This window comes from Vigna radiata, chromosome 6 (assembly GCF_000741045.1).
Source record: "Vigna radiata var. radiata cultivar VC1973A chromosome 6, Vradiata_ver6, whole genome shotgun sequence".
NCBI lineage: Eukaryota > Viridiplantae > Streptophyta > Magnoliopsida > Fabales > Fabaceae > Vigna > Vigna radiata.
Window position 1 is genome coordinate 32,329,119 of NC_028356.1, and position 14,666 is coordinate 32,343,784.

A 14,666-nucleotide genomic window follows, 5' to 3' on the forward strand; every position below is an offset into this window, starting at 1 on the left:
AATCGTTGCATATCTTTTCCATTCATTGACATCCCCCCTCAAATTGATGCTGGTGAATCTACAAGCATCAATTTGCCAAGTAGAAAATTGTGACGCTGGCATGGCAATGATTTAGTGAAAATGTCAGCTATTTGAACAGCTGTGGAGACATGTGGTAGAGTGATGACCCGACGATCATATGCTTCTCGGATAGAATGACAGTCGACCTCAATGTGTTTCGTCCGTTCATGGTAGACTGGATTTGCTGCAATCTGTATGGCACTGGTGTTATCAGCATTTAGTGGAGTTGGTTGTGCTTGAGAAACTCCAAGCTCTGTAAGAAGACCACGTAGCCATGTTATTTCAGAACAAGCAGTAGACATTGCGCGATATTCTGCTTCAATGGACGACTTGGAGACTGAGTCTTGTTTCTTACATTTCCATGAAATAGGAGCATTCCCTAGGAACATACACCAGTCAGTAGTTGATCTCCTAGTGTCTGGACAACCAGCCCAATCAGCATCACTATAAGCTTGGAGTTGAAGAGATGAATTACCAGGAAAGAATAAACCACGACTTGAAGTGCCAAGGAGATATTTAATGATACGCTGTACTGCTGAAAAATGGAAGTGCCTTGGAGATTGCATGAACTTACTAACAGTGTGTACAACATAAGAAATATCAAGGCGAGTGATAGTCACATATATGAGACTACCAACTAGTTTCCGATATTGAGTGGGATCGTCAAGAAGCTCTCCTTCATGTCGCCTATATTTAACATTAACTTCCATTGGAGTGTCAACAGGGGTAGCATTGGTGAGTCCCGCTAGCTGGACCAAATCTTGAATATATTTATGCTGATTTACAAAAATACCTTCAGGATAATGGACCTCTAAACCCAAGAAATAATTGAGATGGCCTAACTCTTTCATGTGAAAAGTTGAATTCAACATTTGTTTGNTTCTAGAAATAGCATCTTGATCAGAACCAGTGACCACAATGTCATCCACATAAACAAGAAGTACGAAGATCCCTTTAGGAGTCCGTTGAAGGAAGAGTGATGGATCATACTAACTTTGATTGAAAGAAAAACCAAAAAGAGTGGAGCGAAACTTTTCAAACCATACTCTTGGGGCTTGCTTCAAGCCATATAAAGATCATTTCAATTTGCAAACAGTATTCGGGGAGAGAGTCGACATACCACCAGGAAGTGTGATGTAAACGTCCTCCTTAAGGTCACCATGGAGGAATGCATTTTTGACATCCATTTGATGTAATGGCCAAGATTTGGATGCAGCAAGAGCAAGGATAGTTTGCACAGTGGTCATCTTTGCAACTGGAGCAAAAGTCTCATCATAGTCGAGGCCATAATCTTGCTTATTTCCAAGCACAACCAGTCACGCCTTGTACCGATTTATGGAGCCATCCGAATGCAGCTTTATGGAGAACACAAACTTGCTGCCTAAAGGTTTAACATATGGAGGACATGGCACTATATCCCATGTCTGATTTTCTTCCAAGGCGAGAAGTTCACTTTCAATAGCTTTCTTCCAACATTCATTCTGCAATGCCTGTTTATAAGAAGAAGGAATAAGAATAGATGATAATGTTTCTATCATGGAACAGATATACCTTTCTGGGGGCTTACCAATGCGTGAACTGCATCGTAAAGGAGCGAGTTCTGGTTCTAGAGCTTGTACTGGATCAGCATCCAAGGAAGCATCTTGAAGGGGCCCATGGGATTGACCTGTAGAAGAATTAGAAAACAATGGCAAAATAGAAATTGGGGAAGAGAACGAGTCATGATGGTTTGCAAAAAAAATATACACTTTCTAGAAAAATGACATTTCTAGAGACTCGAATTCGATGAAGATTAGGATCATAACTGAGAAAGCCCTTTTGATGAGGAGAATAGCCAAGAAAATCATATTTAACAGATTGTGCAATGAGCATTGTGCGTTCATGTGGAGGAAGATGGACATAACATGCACAACCGAAGATATGAAGAGTGGAGTAATCAGGTGGGTGACCAAATAATCGAGTGAAAGGAGATTCATTACTTGTGGAAGGAGATGAAAATCTGTTTATAAGATGAACAACAGTGGAAAGGGCTTCACACCAAAATCGTGATGGCACATGTGACTCCAGTAAAAGAGTGTGAACAACATCTACCCAATGGCGATTTTTCTGTTCAGCCACCCTATTTTGTTGAGGGGTTGATGGACATGATCTTTGAGATAAAATACCATTGGATTGTAAGAATTCTTGAAATAAGTGTGATGTGTATTCCCCCCATTATCAAAGCGAAGAATCTTGATTTTGGAGGAGAATTGGGCCTGGACATAAGCATTAAAGAATTTGAAAGTGGAAAAGACTTCATCTTTTGAGCGCAAAAAATAGACCCAAGTGAAACGACTATAATCATCAATAAAAGTTACAAAATATTTGTAATTAGCATGAGACGTGACTGGTGCCACTCCCCAAACATCACTATGGATGATATCAAATGGTTGTGTTTCAGTCGACTGATGTGTTGGAAAAAGTAGAATTTTACTTTTGCCAAGCTTACAAGGAATGCAATCAAAATGAATATTATTAAGATATGGAATGTGTTTATTTCAAGGAAAACCAGATTTGAACATGTCATGGAGAACATTGGAGTTGGGATGCCAAGGCGCTTATGCCACACTTGGTGATCAACCACAACAGAATTACAAGAGACTAAAGGCAAAGAAAGACTTGGAGACAACGAGAAATGGATGGGAAAAAGGCGTCCAACTTTAGGCCCCTTCGCGATTATCTTCCCCGAGTGTTGATCCTGCACAAAACAACCAGACTGTGAGAATTGAACTCGGCAATCATTGTCGACTAATTGACCGACAGAAATAAGATTACTGGTGAGACCAAGAGCAACAAAGACATTTGTTAGAGATGGAGAAATATCACCAGTTTCTGTTATAGGAAATTGATTTCCACCAACAATATGTATTGTTAGATTCCCCGAATAGTTTTTTATATTAGTAAGGAATCGAGCATTGTTGGTCATGTGGTTGGAAGCCCCAGAATCAAAGTACCATGGGGAAGAGGAGTTACATGATAATCCCAAAGCAGAAAAAGCTAAAATTATCATTTGTCGAACCATTTCAGGGGTCAAAGTTGGAGCATCAGTAGTAGCATTTGGATGGACAGGTGTTGGATTGGCAGAACTGTTGGGAAGAGAAGAAATAGTCGTGGTTGTAAAAGCTGTTGTAGGTCGTCGTGGTGGCCTTATTGGGCATTCCTTAATAATATGACCATCCTTTTTACAGTAGTTGCAAATTTTTTTCGGACAGGCTGAAGCATAATGGCCAAATCGCTTGCAACTAAAGCATTGAATAGTACTCATGTCATGGCGTCGTGACTTCCCTTGTGCCACGTATGCGACTGGAACAGTAGACAATCTTTGGTCTTCAATGATGGACTGGGTAAGAAGACGTTGTTCTTCACTTAACAACTCATTAAGACATGCATCCAATGATGGGACATAATGTCTTCAATGATGGACCGGATACCTTCAAAGTCAGATCGCAATTTCATAAGAAATTGGTCGCGTTTAGTAATATCATGAATTGTTTGTACGGAACTGAGACCTTCGGAAGGCAAGTTTGCATAAACTATATCAGTGTATTCAGCCCAAAGATTCATGAATTGAGAGTAAAAATCAGAGATGAGAGACTATCCTGTTTAAAATTAGCGATGTTGTGCTCAAGTTGGAATCGATGAGCTGCATTATTTTGACTATAAATTTTCTGCAGATAAGACCACATTGTGCTTGCAGTCTTGTAAGGACGAAGATTCAGGACAATGTTCGAATCCATGTAACTTAGGATCCAGGCCATGACTTGAGCATCTTTGACAGCCCACTTAGCATGAGCGACCTTATCTTTGTTTTTGTCAGGAGCGGGAATGCTGCCATCAACATGACCCCACAAATCTTTTCCGGTGACAAAAATCTGGAATTGGAATGCCCAAGCTGAGTAGTTTTTTTCGTTAAGGCGAACGAACAAGACATCATATTTTTCGGAAGCCATGAAGCTAGGAAAAACAGACACAAGAAGAATCGAAAATCGAAAGTTCGAAAGTCGAGAGTCGAGAGTCGAGAGTCAAGAACGAGACTGAAAAAAAACGCAAACTAGGTTTGGGAATCGTAACCTAGACTGATACCATGTTAAATTTAGAGAAGATTGAGCCAGAAAACTGTGTNNCCTCTTGNTGGAGAACTTTCATATATATACAAATAATTACAATCTGTCAAGCTGATTTTCAGCCCACTAAATAAGCTAAAATATCATATACATTTATTACATTTAATTATCCTAATTAAGAGAATAACCAGCCTACTAAATAAGCTAAAATATCATATACATTTATTACATTTAATTATCCTAATTAAGAGAATAATCGTTGCATATCTTTTCCATTCATTGACATATTTAAGAGAATAATCGTTGCATATCTTTTCCATTCATTGACACCTAGGTATGAAAACTTGTGATTTGTTGTTCATTAAGTGCTGGCATGAGGACTGATTTGATACATTTTTCATATCATAAGTTTTCATACCTAGGTATCCAATATTTTGTGATTTGTTAACAGAAGTTGTTATGAACAACAAATCACTTAATGAAAAACTTTTGATTTGTTAACGCATAGGACTGATTTGATACATTTTTCATATCATAAGAACTAAAGGTTGACATTTTTAAAAGTGGAAACTAAACTGAACATCAAAACTTAACTTAAGGACCAAAAGGGAATTTAAACCTAACATTTACCCATAGATTTTATAGAGAAAATAATTACCTGTAAAACCATAGTTTTCTGATAAAAATATTTGTCGATAATTGATTTAATAGTAATTAAGAATATTTATTATCAATAGACATTTTTATTAATATATTTTTCTATTAAAATGGATATCCTAATGTTTATTTTATATTTGATTATGTCGTAATAAAATTTATTGATAAAATAGTATTTATGACCGATTTTATTAATTAGGTATAAAATTTGTATCTTATACTCAACCTCATCAAATAATAATAGTATCTTTGTAGTCAATTCTCACATTGTTTTAAATATTAATTAAATATTTTTCTTAAAAAACTCACAACAAAGAATACATATTTATTATTTAAAATTTCATGATAACTACATTATTTATTATTTTTAAATAATAATTAAATAGAAATTATGCATATTTGAAAATATAATTAAATAACAATCATATATATCCTGAAATTTCATGATAACTAATATTTAATATTTTTTAAATGTTAAGAGTGAAAGCACCTCAAGAAATGAGAGAATAAAAATTCAGAACTCTTCAAACGAAATGAAATTAAAAAAATAAAAAAATAAAAGGAAAGATAAAATTTTTAGTTTATCTTATAAACCACGGATTCACACAATTTAATTCTCTAAAGTGGAGGTTTTGCGTTTTTTAAAATGTAATTCTTATGGAGAAAATCAAAAGAAAAAAAAATGTATAATTGAAGTTACATATAAAAGATAAAGTATCCTAAAATATTTAGTGAATTTAATAGACATATAATAGGTCTTGCGAGAGAATGCTAGACAATGTAATAGTAAAAGAAGAGTTTTTTTTTAGTGAAATGTAACAAATGATTAAAGAAAATAATATAAATAATTTTTTTTAATTACCTAATACATTAAAAATGTTTTATTAATTTAAAACATAGACAACTTTGAGCATTGATGTATACACACACCTCTCTCCATTAAATTTAAAAATATTAATATTACTCATACTTTTATTCATTTTACTATACAATAAAAATAATTTAAACAAATTTAGATAAGAACACCTTTATTTTTTTATCCCTATTTAATTCAGAACAAATATTAAGAAAAATATACAGACGATGTATCTTTAACCGTGGCCAAATGTTCTATTATTTTAATAACATTTCTTTTAATGATAATTTTAAAACTATTATTAAAAGTCCATTTGAATCATTGGTAAAAGCTCTACTCTTGTAATTAAAGCATTGAGAAATTGAGATGATAAGATCTTACCAGGTAACGCCGGTGACCATTGTAATCTCGTTAACTCTGAAATGAAAGAAAACATCAAATTTAGGATTCTGATTATCTCAATAGTTATGAATAAAAAGACCGTTTTCTTTACATATAGTAAAGTATTGGTTTAAAGCAAATTTTCATTAATAAAATCTAGCATGAATATCAATAAATTCTCTTTTAAAAGCACTTTTGTCCCCATAATGATAATTGTATCCAGTTTCACTTGACCCAAACATCCTTGTTTCCTAACCTAAACCTAAAATGTTGTTTGATTATGGAGTCACTGATTGCATCAACATTTACAGCCATTTGCTATCTTCCACTATCACCTTGCCACAATTTTTCCTTCTTAGCAACACCAAATTATGCACTTCAATGAATTTCTAGTTTACATCCCATCTTGTAGTCCTTGTTTTCTAAATTAGTGCCTCCCAGCTTACATCCCATCTTTTATATCTATATTTTCCTCTTCTCTAATATGATTATAGATCCAAAGTGAAAAGTAAAATTGACTTGATTGTTCTACATGGGGATTTAGATTCTTCCTCTTGCGTGTCATCTCCATCAACAACATTATGAAGCTATAAACATTAGTTTTATGGGATATTCCTCCAATATTATTGTAAAACAATTCTGGAGGCATATAATGGTTCCTCTTCTTGCCATCTTTGTAACTATGTTATTATATGTTGGATATAACTTTGCTAATCCAAAGTTAGAAACCCTTGGGATAAAGTTTTCACGAATAAGATGTTAGGGGGTTTTATATCAAAATGCAAAATTTACATCTCACACCCATGATGGAGATAAGCAATCCCACGAACCACTTTAACTGATATATTATATATTTTTATCAAGAGATCGAATCGACATGAATTCATAAAAAATAATGTCAGTCTTTGTTGCTTATAGGGTTTTTGAGGGTGAATATTGATGGAACAGAAGTAGCAGTAAGAGAGAGGGGGTAGAGAGGTATTTCTTATTATTAGAAACTGAATGTTGAAACTGAATGTTGAAACTGAATGAATTCTGTATTGTATTTCTTATTATTAGAAGTAGGTACAGGTGTAGAGTTTATAAAGCAATAATGGTGTTAAAACAGTTAAACAACTGTCTTGGCTTATTAATTCACATTAACACTCCCTTCTAAGATAAGCACTACTTAGAGAGATAACTCCCAACTTCTTCTTCAGCACCTCAAAGTTCTCAATCTTCAAAGCCTTTGTAAGAATGTCTGCCACTTGCTTCTCTGTTCTGCAGTAAGCTAGGACAATCTTCCCTTTATTCACCAAATCCCTTAGAAAATGGTATTTGACCTCTATGTGTTTGCTTCTGTCATGACTCACTAGGTTCTTGAACAGATTAATAGCTAAAATATTATTTATCCTTAGCTGCAATGGAGTCTTTATAGGAATCCTCAATTCCTTTAGCTATTCGTCCAGCCACACACCTTGGCAAGCTGCAAAGCTTCCTGCAATATACTCTGCTTCACAGCTGGATAAAGCAACTGCGGGTTGCTTTTTAGAACACCACGAGATAGGTGTCTGGTTCAGCAAAAACACATATCCGGAAGTACTCTTCCTCTCCACTGGATCACCACCATGATCCGAATCAGTATAACCAACCAATTCTAGCTCAAATTTTTGTCTTCCAATGGAAAATAGTATCCCATGATCAATTGTGCCTTGAATATACCTCATCACTCTCTTAGCGGCTAACATGTGAGATCTCTTTGGGCTGCTCATAAATCTGCTGATCAAGCCTACACAAAATGCAAGTTCTAGCCTGTTGTTGCACAAATACCTCAACGAACCAACCAACTGCTTGAACTCAGTCTCATCTATTCCCTTCTCTGATTCATCTCTCAGCAGTTTTAAGTTTGTCTCCATTAGACTCCTTATAGCATTGCATGATGTCATGTTAAAACGCCTCAGCAAATCTCCAGCGTATTTCTTCTGATGCATCACCAAACCTGCAGTAGTATAGGAAAACTCCATTCCTAGGAAATAACTCAACCTTAACAGGTCTGTCATCTCAAGTTCAGATGCCATGAACCTTTTAAAGTTTTCTGTGTGAGTTGCGTTTGAACCTGTGATGAGTAAATCATCCACATACAAGCATAAGATCAGTATATCTAATCCTGTGTCTCCCTTCACATAGACTCCATGCTCCACCACACACCTTGTGAACTTGAGTTTGAGAAGAAAATAGTCAATCCTTCTGTTCCAGGCTCGGGGGGCCTGTTTCAACTCGTATAAGGCTTTATGCAACCTATAAACTTGTGCTTTTCTTCCTTCTTCAATGAAGCCGAGGGGCTGCTGGACATAGACCTCTTCTTCCAAGGGTCCATGAAGAAACACAAACTTCACATCAAGTTGGAAGAGTGCCCAACCTCATGCATAATACTACTGCAACCACCAATCTCACAATTTCTATTCTAGCTACTGGTGCAAATACTTCAAAAAATCCACACCTTGCTTCTGAAGAAATCCCTTTGCAACCAATCTTGCCTTATACTTGGGCATTGATCCGTCTGACTTGAGTTTCTACTTGAATACCCATTTCCCTCCAATAAATCTTTTCCCAACTTGAAGATCAACTAACTCCCAGGTTCTATTCTTTTCAATGGAATCAATTCCCTCCTTCATTGCATTCTTCCACAAAGATTTCTTCAAGGCTTCCACTTAATCTATCGTTTCTGCTCCTACAAACAAAGCAATGTGCACCAGATCTCCTTCATCTTCAATCTGTGAATCAACATACACTTCACACTCATTGAACCTCTCTAGCAGCACATGTCTTCTTTGTGGTCTAGCAGTTTTAGATTGCGTGCCTTCACTACTTCCAGTTTGCACACCTTCATTGCTCCCAAAGTTTGTATCTGGATCTGCTGAGATGAGATTTCTAGATTGTCCATCCAGTATAGTCTTCATTAAACTGGTTTGCTTCTACTTCCAATCCTAGTTCTCATGCTCCAGAATAACCATATCTCTGCTCAAGACTGCTTTACCTCCTCCATCCGTTCTCAAAATCTTTAATAGTTTTGCACTTTCCCTCTCCACACTTGCTTTGAATCTCAAGAACACATTTAGTGCTTCACTCTTCAGTTTAATCGCAAACAACCAAATCATCCTACTATTCATCCACAAAAGTGATGAAATACCTGTTTCTTGCCAGTGAAGGGACTTCAAACGGTCCACATACACTTGAGTGAATCACTTCCAAGCACTCCTTTGCTCTTATGCACAGATTTGCCTTGAACGACTTTCTGGATTACTTTCCTGCCAAACATGTTTCACACACTTTCTCTGGCACATTAATACTAGGCAATCCTATAACCATCTGCTTCTTTTCTAGTTGCTGCAAACTCCTCCAATTCAGGTGGCCATACCTCCAATGCCATAGCCAATCTTCTTCTTTTACAACATTCATACACTTGACATCCTTCACTGCCTCCATGCTGATATGAAATGTGCAATTCTTTGAGATCTTGCTTCTCAAGATCAGGTTTTTGTTTTCATCAAATAGTTCTACCTTGTTGAATCCTCCCACACTACTATAAAACCCTTTTGAACTAGATGGTCGATACTCAAAAGGTTACATCTCATTGCAGGCACAAACAACATATTGGTGGTTATGATGGCACGTGAGTCATTTTTCCTCCTGATTACAACATCACGAATTCCTTCTACCTTCAAGGTACTTTCATCAGCAAACTTCACCCTGTTCTTCTTGGTTTCATCAAAATTCACCAACCATTCCCTTTAGCATGTCATGTGATTAGAGCGTCCCGAATCCAAATACCACGGTTGATCTTGAGAGTGTGAGTTTTCTGCAGACGTTGTTACCATCAGTGTGAGTAGTTTTGAAGCAGATTCCTCTTGAACCATGTTAGCCTCCTTTTTCTGTACCTTATTTTGTTTCCCTTTATTAGAATAACACTCGTAGGAGAGTGCCCGTACTTATGGCAATTAAAACATTCAACATTTCTTTTGTTTTTCTTGGTGAAAGTTTTATTAGATTTACCATTCTTTTCTTCTACTGCAGTTTCATCTTGGTCATCTTTACTCTTATAATTTCTCCACTTTCCTTTTCCACGTTTCCCTTTCCATTTCTTGAATGTTTTCTTCTCTTCATTCTTAGAATGATGCACCTTCAATGCCTGCTCACCACTCCTGATTGTATTTCTGTCCAGCAATCGCACTTCATGTGCCTCTAAGAAACTTGAAAGTTCCTCGATCTTCATCTTCTCAAGGTCTCTTGACTCTTACTACAATGTAGTCGAACTTGGAAGGTAAAGATCTCATAATCTTCTCAATGATCATCAGGTCACTGACTTTTTCTCCACACCCTTTCATCTGATTTGTGAGTGCAACAACCTTATTGAAGTACTCTCCCACCTTATCACATTCTTCCATTTGTAGGAGCTCACTGCCTCCTCAAGGTTTGAAGCCTCACTTTCTTTATCTTCTCTCCTCTTGCATGACACCTCAACAGGATGTTCCACACCTCCCTTGCTGTCACAACATTTTGGATCTTCTCAAAATGCGTATCATCCACGCATTGATGAAGAATGAACAAAGCTTTGTTGTCCTTTTTCCTGAATGCAGCCTTCTGATCCTTCGAGTCACCAAGGTCAGGCTCGAATCTAGTTTCCTCTACCACATCACTAACATCCTAAAACCGTAATAGCACTTTCATTTGGGTGCTGCATCTGCTCCAATTCTTCTCTGTCAAAATGGAAAGATTTTTTGTTGGCAATCCCACCATTCTTCAATTGCCCTTCTTTGATCAAGAAACAAAATCTTGATACCCTTCTTTATTCTTCGCCTCAATCACTCTGGCCAACCACACTGCACCGTGATCACGAAGCTCCTCATGTCCTCACTCGACCTGGCTCTTGATGTCAGTCTGATGGAACAAAAGTAGTAGAGAAAGAGGGCAAGAGGTATGTATAACCGAGAGAAAACAAAAGTAAGTAAAACTGAATGAATTTTATATTGTATTTCTCATTATTAAAAGTACGTATAGGTGTAGAGTTTATAAAGCAGCAATGTACAAGTGTCAAAACAGTTAAACAACTGTCTTGGCTTATTAATTCACATTAACAAATATGAATGTTTCGTGGTGAAAGCTTCGATTGTACTAGTGTTTTTGTGGGTCTAGTGTATGTGCTATATATTTCCATATACTGTCATTTGGTCATTCGAGATTGTTATGGGTACTTTGTGATGCTTGTTCAATTTTTTTTTCTTTCAGAAAAGCATAAAAGGTTTATGTCAAGTGTTAGGTTTGATGTAAATTTACGTAAAATAACATACTCAAAAGACTTTCATTGTGTTAGTGACAACATGATAAGGTAAATGTGAATCTGGCTATATTTATCTCAGTCTTTATAAAAAAAAAAACGTATATCCATTTTCGTCTCATTTTTATTGATTAGGTACAAAATTTGTATCTTATCTTCAACCTCATCAAATAATAATATATTTGTAGCCATTTCTCGTAATGTTTTAAATATTAATTAAATATTTTTCTTAAAAAAAATCACAACAAAGAATACATATTTATTATTTAAAATTTCATGATAAGTACAATATTTATTATTTTTTAAATAATTATTAAATAGAAATTATACTTATTTGAAAACATAATTAAACAACAATCATATATATCCTGAAATTTCATGATAACTAATATTTAATATCTTTTAAATGTTAAGAGTGAAAGCACCTCAAGAATTTGAGTGAATTTAATAGATTTATAACGCGTTGAATCATTGAATGAGAGAATAAAAATTAAGAACTCTTCAAATGAAATGAAATAAAAAAAAATAATAAAATAAAACGAAAGGTAAAATTTTTAGTTTATGTTAGTAACCACGGATTCACACAATTTAATTCTATAAGTGGAGGTTTTGCGTTTTTCAAAATGTCATTCTAATTTTAATAGCATTTATATTAATGATAATTTTAAAACTATTGTTAAAAAGTCTAAGCTCTACTCCTCTTGTAACTAAAGTATTGAGAAATTAAGATAATAAGATCTTACCAGCTAACCACTCTAAAGGTAACCCTGCAATGAAAGAAAACATCAACTTTAGGATTCTCGTTATCTCAACTGTTATTAATTAAAAGACCGTTTTCATATGGAAAAAAAGGTAAGGGTTAAATATGTTTTTAGTCCCTATACTTTGGGACGATTTTGGTTTTAGTCTCTCTTTCAAAATAAGGTACAATTTAGTCCTTCAAACGCGTTTCTCAATTAACATTGAAGCAAAAATGTGACAAACAGTGTAAACAATCCAAATGTTATAATGAAACGTGTTTGAAATAACAAATAGAGTTAAAAAAATTTGGTAAAAAGGACTAAAACCATAGTTTTCTAAAATTGAAGGACTAAGTTGTACCTTGAAAGAGGGACTAAAACCAAAATCGCCCCAAAATATAGGGAATAAAAACATATTTAACCCAAAAGGTAATAGTGGTAAACAAGTTTAACAACTTTTTATTTATTTTAAAATAATAAATGTTAATTTAATTCAAAAGTTCTTATAAATGCATGTAAAATATAAAAGATGAAAAAATATTATATTTCTTTCCAAAATTTTGTTGAATTATCACTAGTGCATGAAATAATATATTAACATAAATGATTCAAACTTTGTTTCAAAAAATTCTCGAAAAGTGGATGAAATATGATTTTCCTAATAATTTGAAAATATTAAATATTACTCATACTTTTATTCCTTCTACTACAATATAAATAATTCAAAAAAAATTAGATAAAAACACATTTATTTTTTTTATCCCTAATAAATTATCAGAACAAATATTAATAAAAATATACATACAACAACAATTTATAATATAACTGTCATCATATATTGCTTTCTAGAGATCAAAACACAACCATCATTATTCAAAGAGGTGAAATTTTTCAAAAGTAAAAGAAAATAATAAACACACCGGTTTAATCATAACCGGAAGTCGAAAGTGGTTGGAAATCTTTTGAAAAATATATAGACGAATGTATCTTAACTGTGACCTAATGTTCTATTATTTTAATAGCATTTCTATTAATGGTAATTTTAAAACTATTGTTAAAATGTCTATTTTAATCATTGTTAAAAGCTCTACTCCTCTTGTAATTAAAGTATTAAGAAATTAAGATGATAAGATCTTACCAGCTAATATCTTTAACCACTGTAATAAGGATTCTTCTGAAATGAAACAAAACATCAACTTCAGGATTCTGATTATCTCAACAGTTATTAATAGCGGTAAACAAGTTTAACAATTTTCATTTATTTTAAAATAATAAATGTTAACTTAATGCAGAAGTTCTTATAAATGCATGTAAAATATAAAATATAAAAATATTTCTTTCTAAAAGTTCGTTGAATTATTAAATAAATGATTCAAACTTTGTTTCAAAAAATTCTCAAAAAGTGGATGAAATATGATTTTCCTAATAATTTGAATATGTATAATTATGTAAAATGTTAATTGAAGAAAATCGAGTATCAATGAAAGAAATAAAAAATCTAAATGATTTCATTTAAGAAGAAAACTATACAAAATTAGAATAATCGTAAAGTGTGAATGGGTAAAGCTATGGAATACAATGAAATGTGGCAAGTTAAAGGGATCAAACATTTTAAATATTTCAACGGATGATCACGATAAATTCACGTCGGTAGAAATTACAAATTGTGTACCTCCTATATAAAAACGAGTATCAAATAAAGATATAAAAAAATAAACAAAATTATGCTTTAACTAAATAAAATATTAATTTAGTTTAACATGAAAAGTTGACAAAGTTAATATATAACGCACCATATAATGGATAACAAAGAAGCTTCTGGCTAGAAGAGTCAAAATCGCAAAATTCTTTATTAGGACAATGATTCTGACAGGCGAGGTTTACCCAAAAGATCTCAAATCCATAGGCGAGAGCCCTGTGAATGGCAGCGTATGAATGTTTATTGAAAGTCTTGAACGATGTGGGAGCAACAAGCTTCACGTCACACCCAACTTCTAAGTCCTCTGCTTTTAGGTCTCCACCCACTGCATATGCATAGCCCTTTGAGTCCCACTTCACGCACTCACCACTCTCCACATACTTCTCATTCTCTCTCACTGAATGGTTACAGTTCAGAAACACTATGTGCTCGAAATTCAGTGATTCCCAATTTAGATACAGATATAGACTGGCTTGGTATAGATCCGCGGAGTCAGTGTAAGTATCAGAGAAATTGGAGCGAGAGAGAGAACGGATAGGAAGGGAGGAGCAGTTGTGATGTTGAAGTGCAGGGTCAACCACTCTCACGGTGTAGTTGTCGTAGTTTATTGCCTGAACATGGTATTTTGCAGAGTACAGATACAACACCGTAACATTATTTTCACAACCAAGCTCATACCTTTCGTCACCACAATTCTCTGGGTCGCCTTGTAATCGAAATGGATAAGTGATGTTGGGGATGTTGCCACAAGAAGAAGGTGGACAACGGTGTTCTTGGTGGTCCTTGGTAGCAGAAATATGGTGGAGTAGAATAAGTAGCAGTACCACCAACAATGTTCTCTCTCTCCTCATCGTCT

The 14,666-nt window shown here is 34.5% G+C and overlaps 2 protein-coding genes across 2 annotated transcripts; both read right to left on the reverse strand.

The window, feature by feature from the left end:
* Positions 1-38: 38 nt before the first annotated feature.
* LOC106763720 (uncharacterized mitochondrial protein AtMg00810-like) lies at positions 39-1,307 on the reverse strand. The gene is made up of 2 exons (XM_014647883.1): positions 1,155-1,307; positions 39-1,049 (listed from the first exon to the last, which is right to left on the reverse strand). Exons 1-2 carry the CDS (start codon positions 1,305-1,307, stop codon positions 39-41), a joined length of 1,164 nt encoding a protein of 387 aa, XP_014503369.1.
* A 69-nt stretch (positions 1,308-1,376) lies between these two features.
* LOC106763721 (LEAF RUST 10 DISEASE-RESISTANCE LOCUS RECEPTOR-LIKE PROTEIN KINASE-like 2.1) lies at positions 1,377-14,666 on the reverse strand. Its single transcript, XM_014647884.2, has 5 exons — positions 13,905-14,666; positions 13,250-13,285; positions 12,115-12,138; positions 6,058-6,093; positions 1,377-1,726 (listed from the first exon to the last, which is right to left on the reverse strand). Exons 1-5 carry the CDS (start codon positions 14,659-14,661, stop codon positions 1,377-1,379), a joined length of 1,203 nt encoding a protein of 400 aa, XP_014503370.1. The 5' UTR covers positions 14,662-14,666.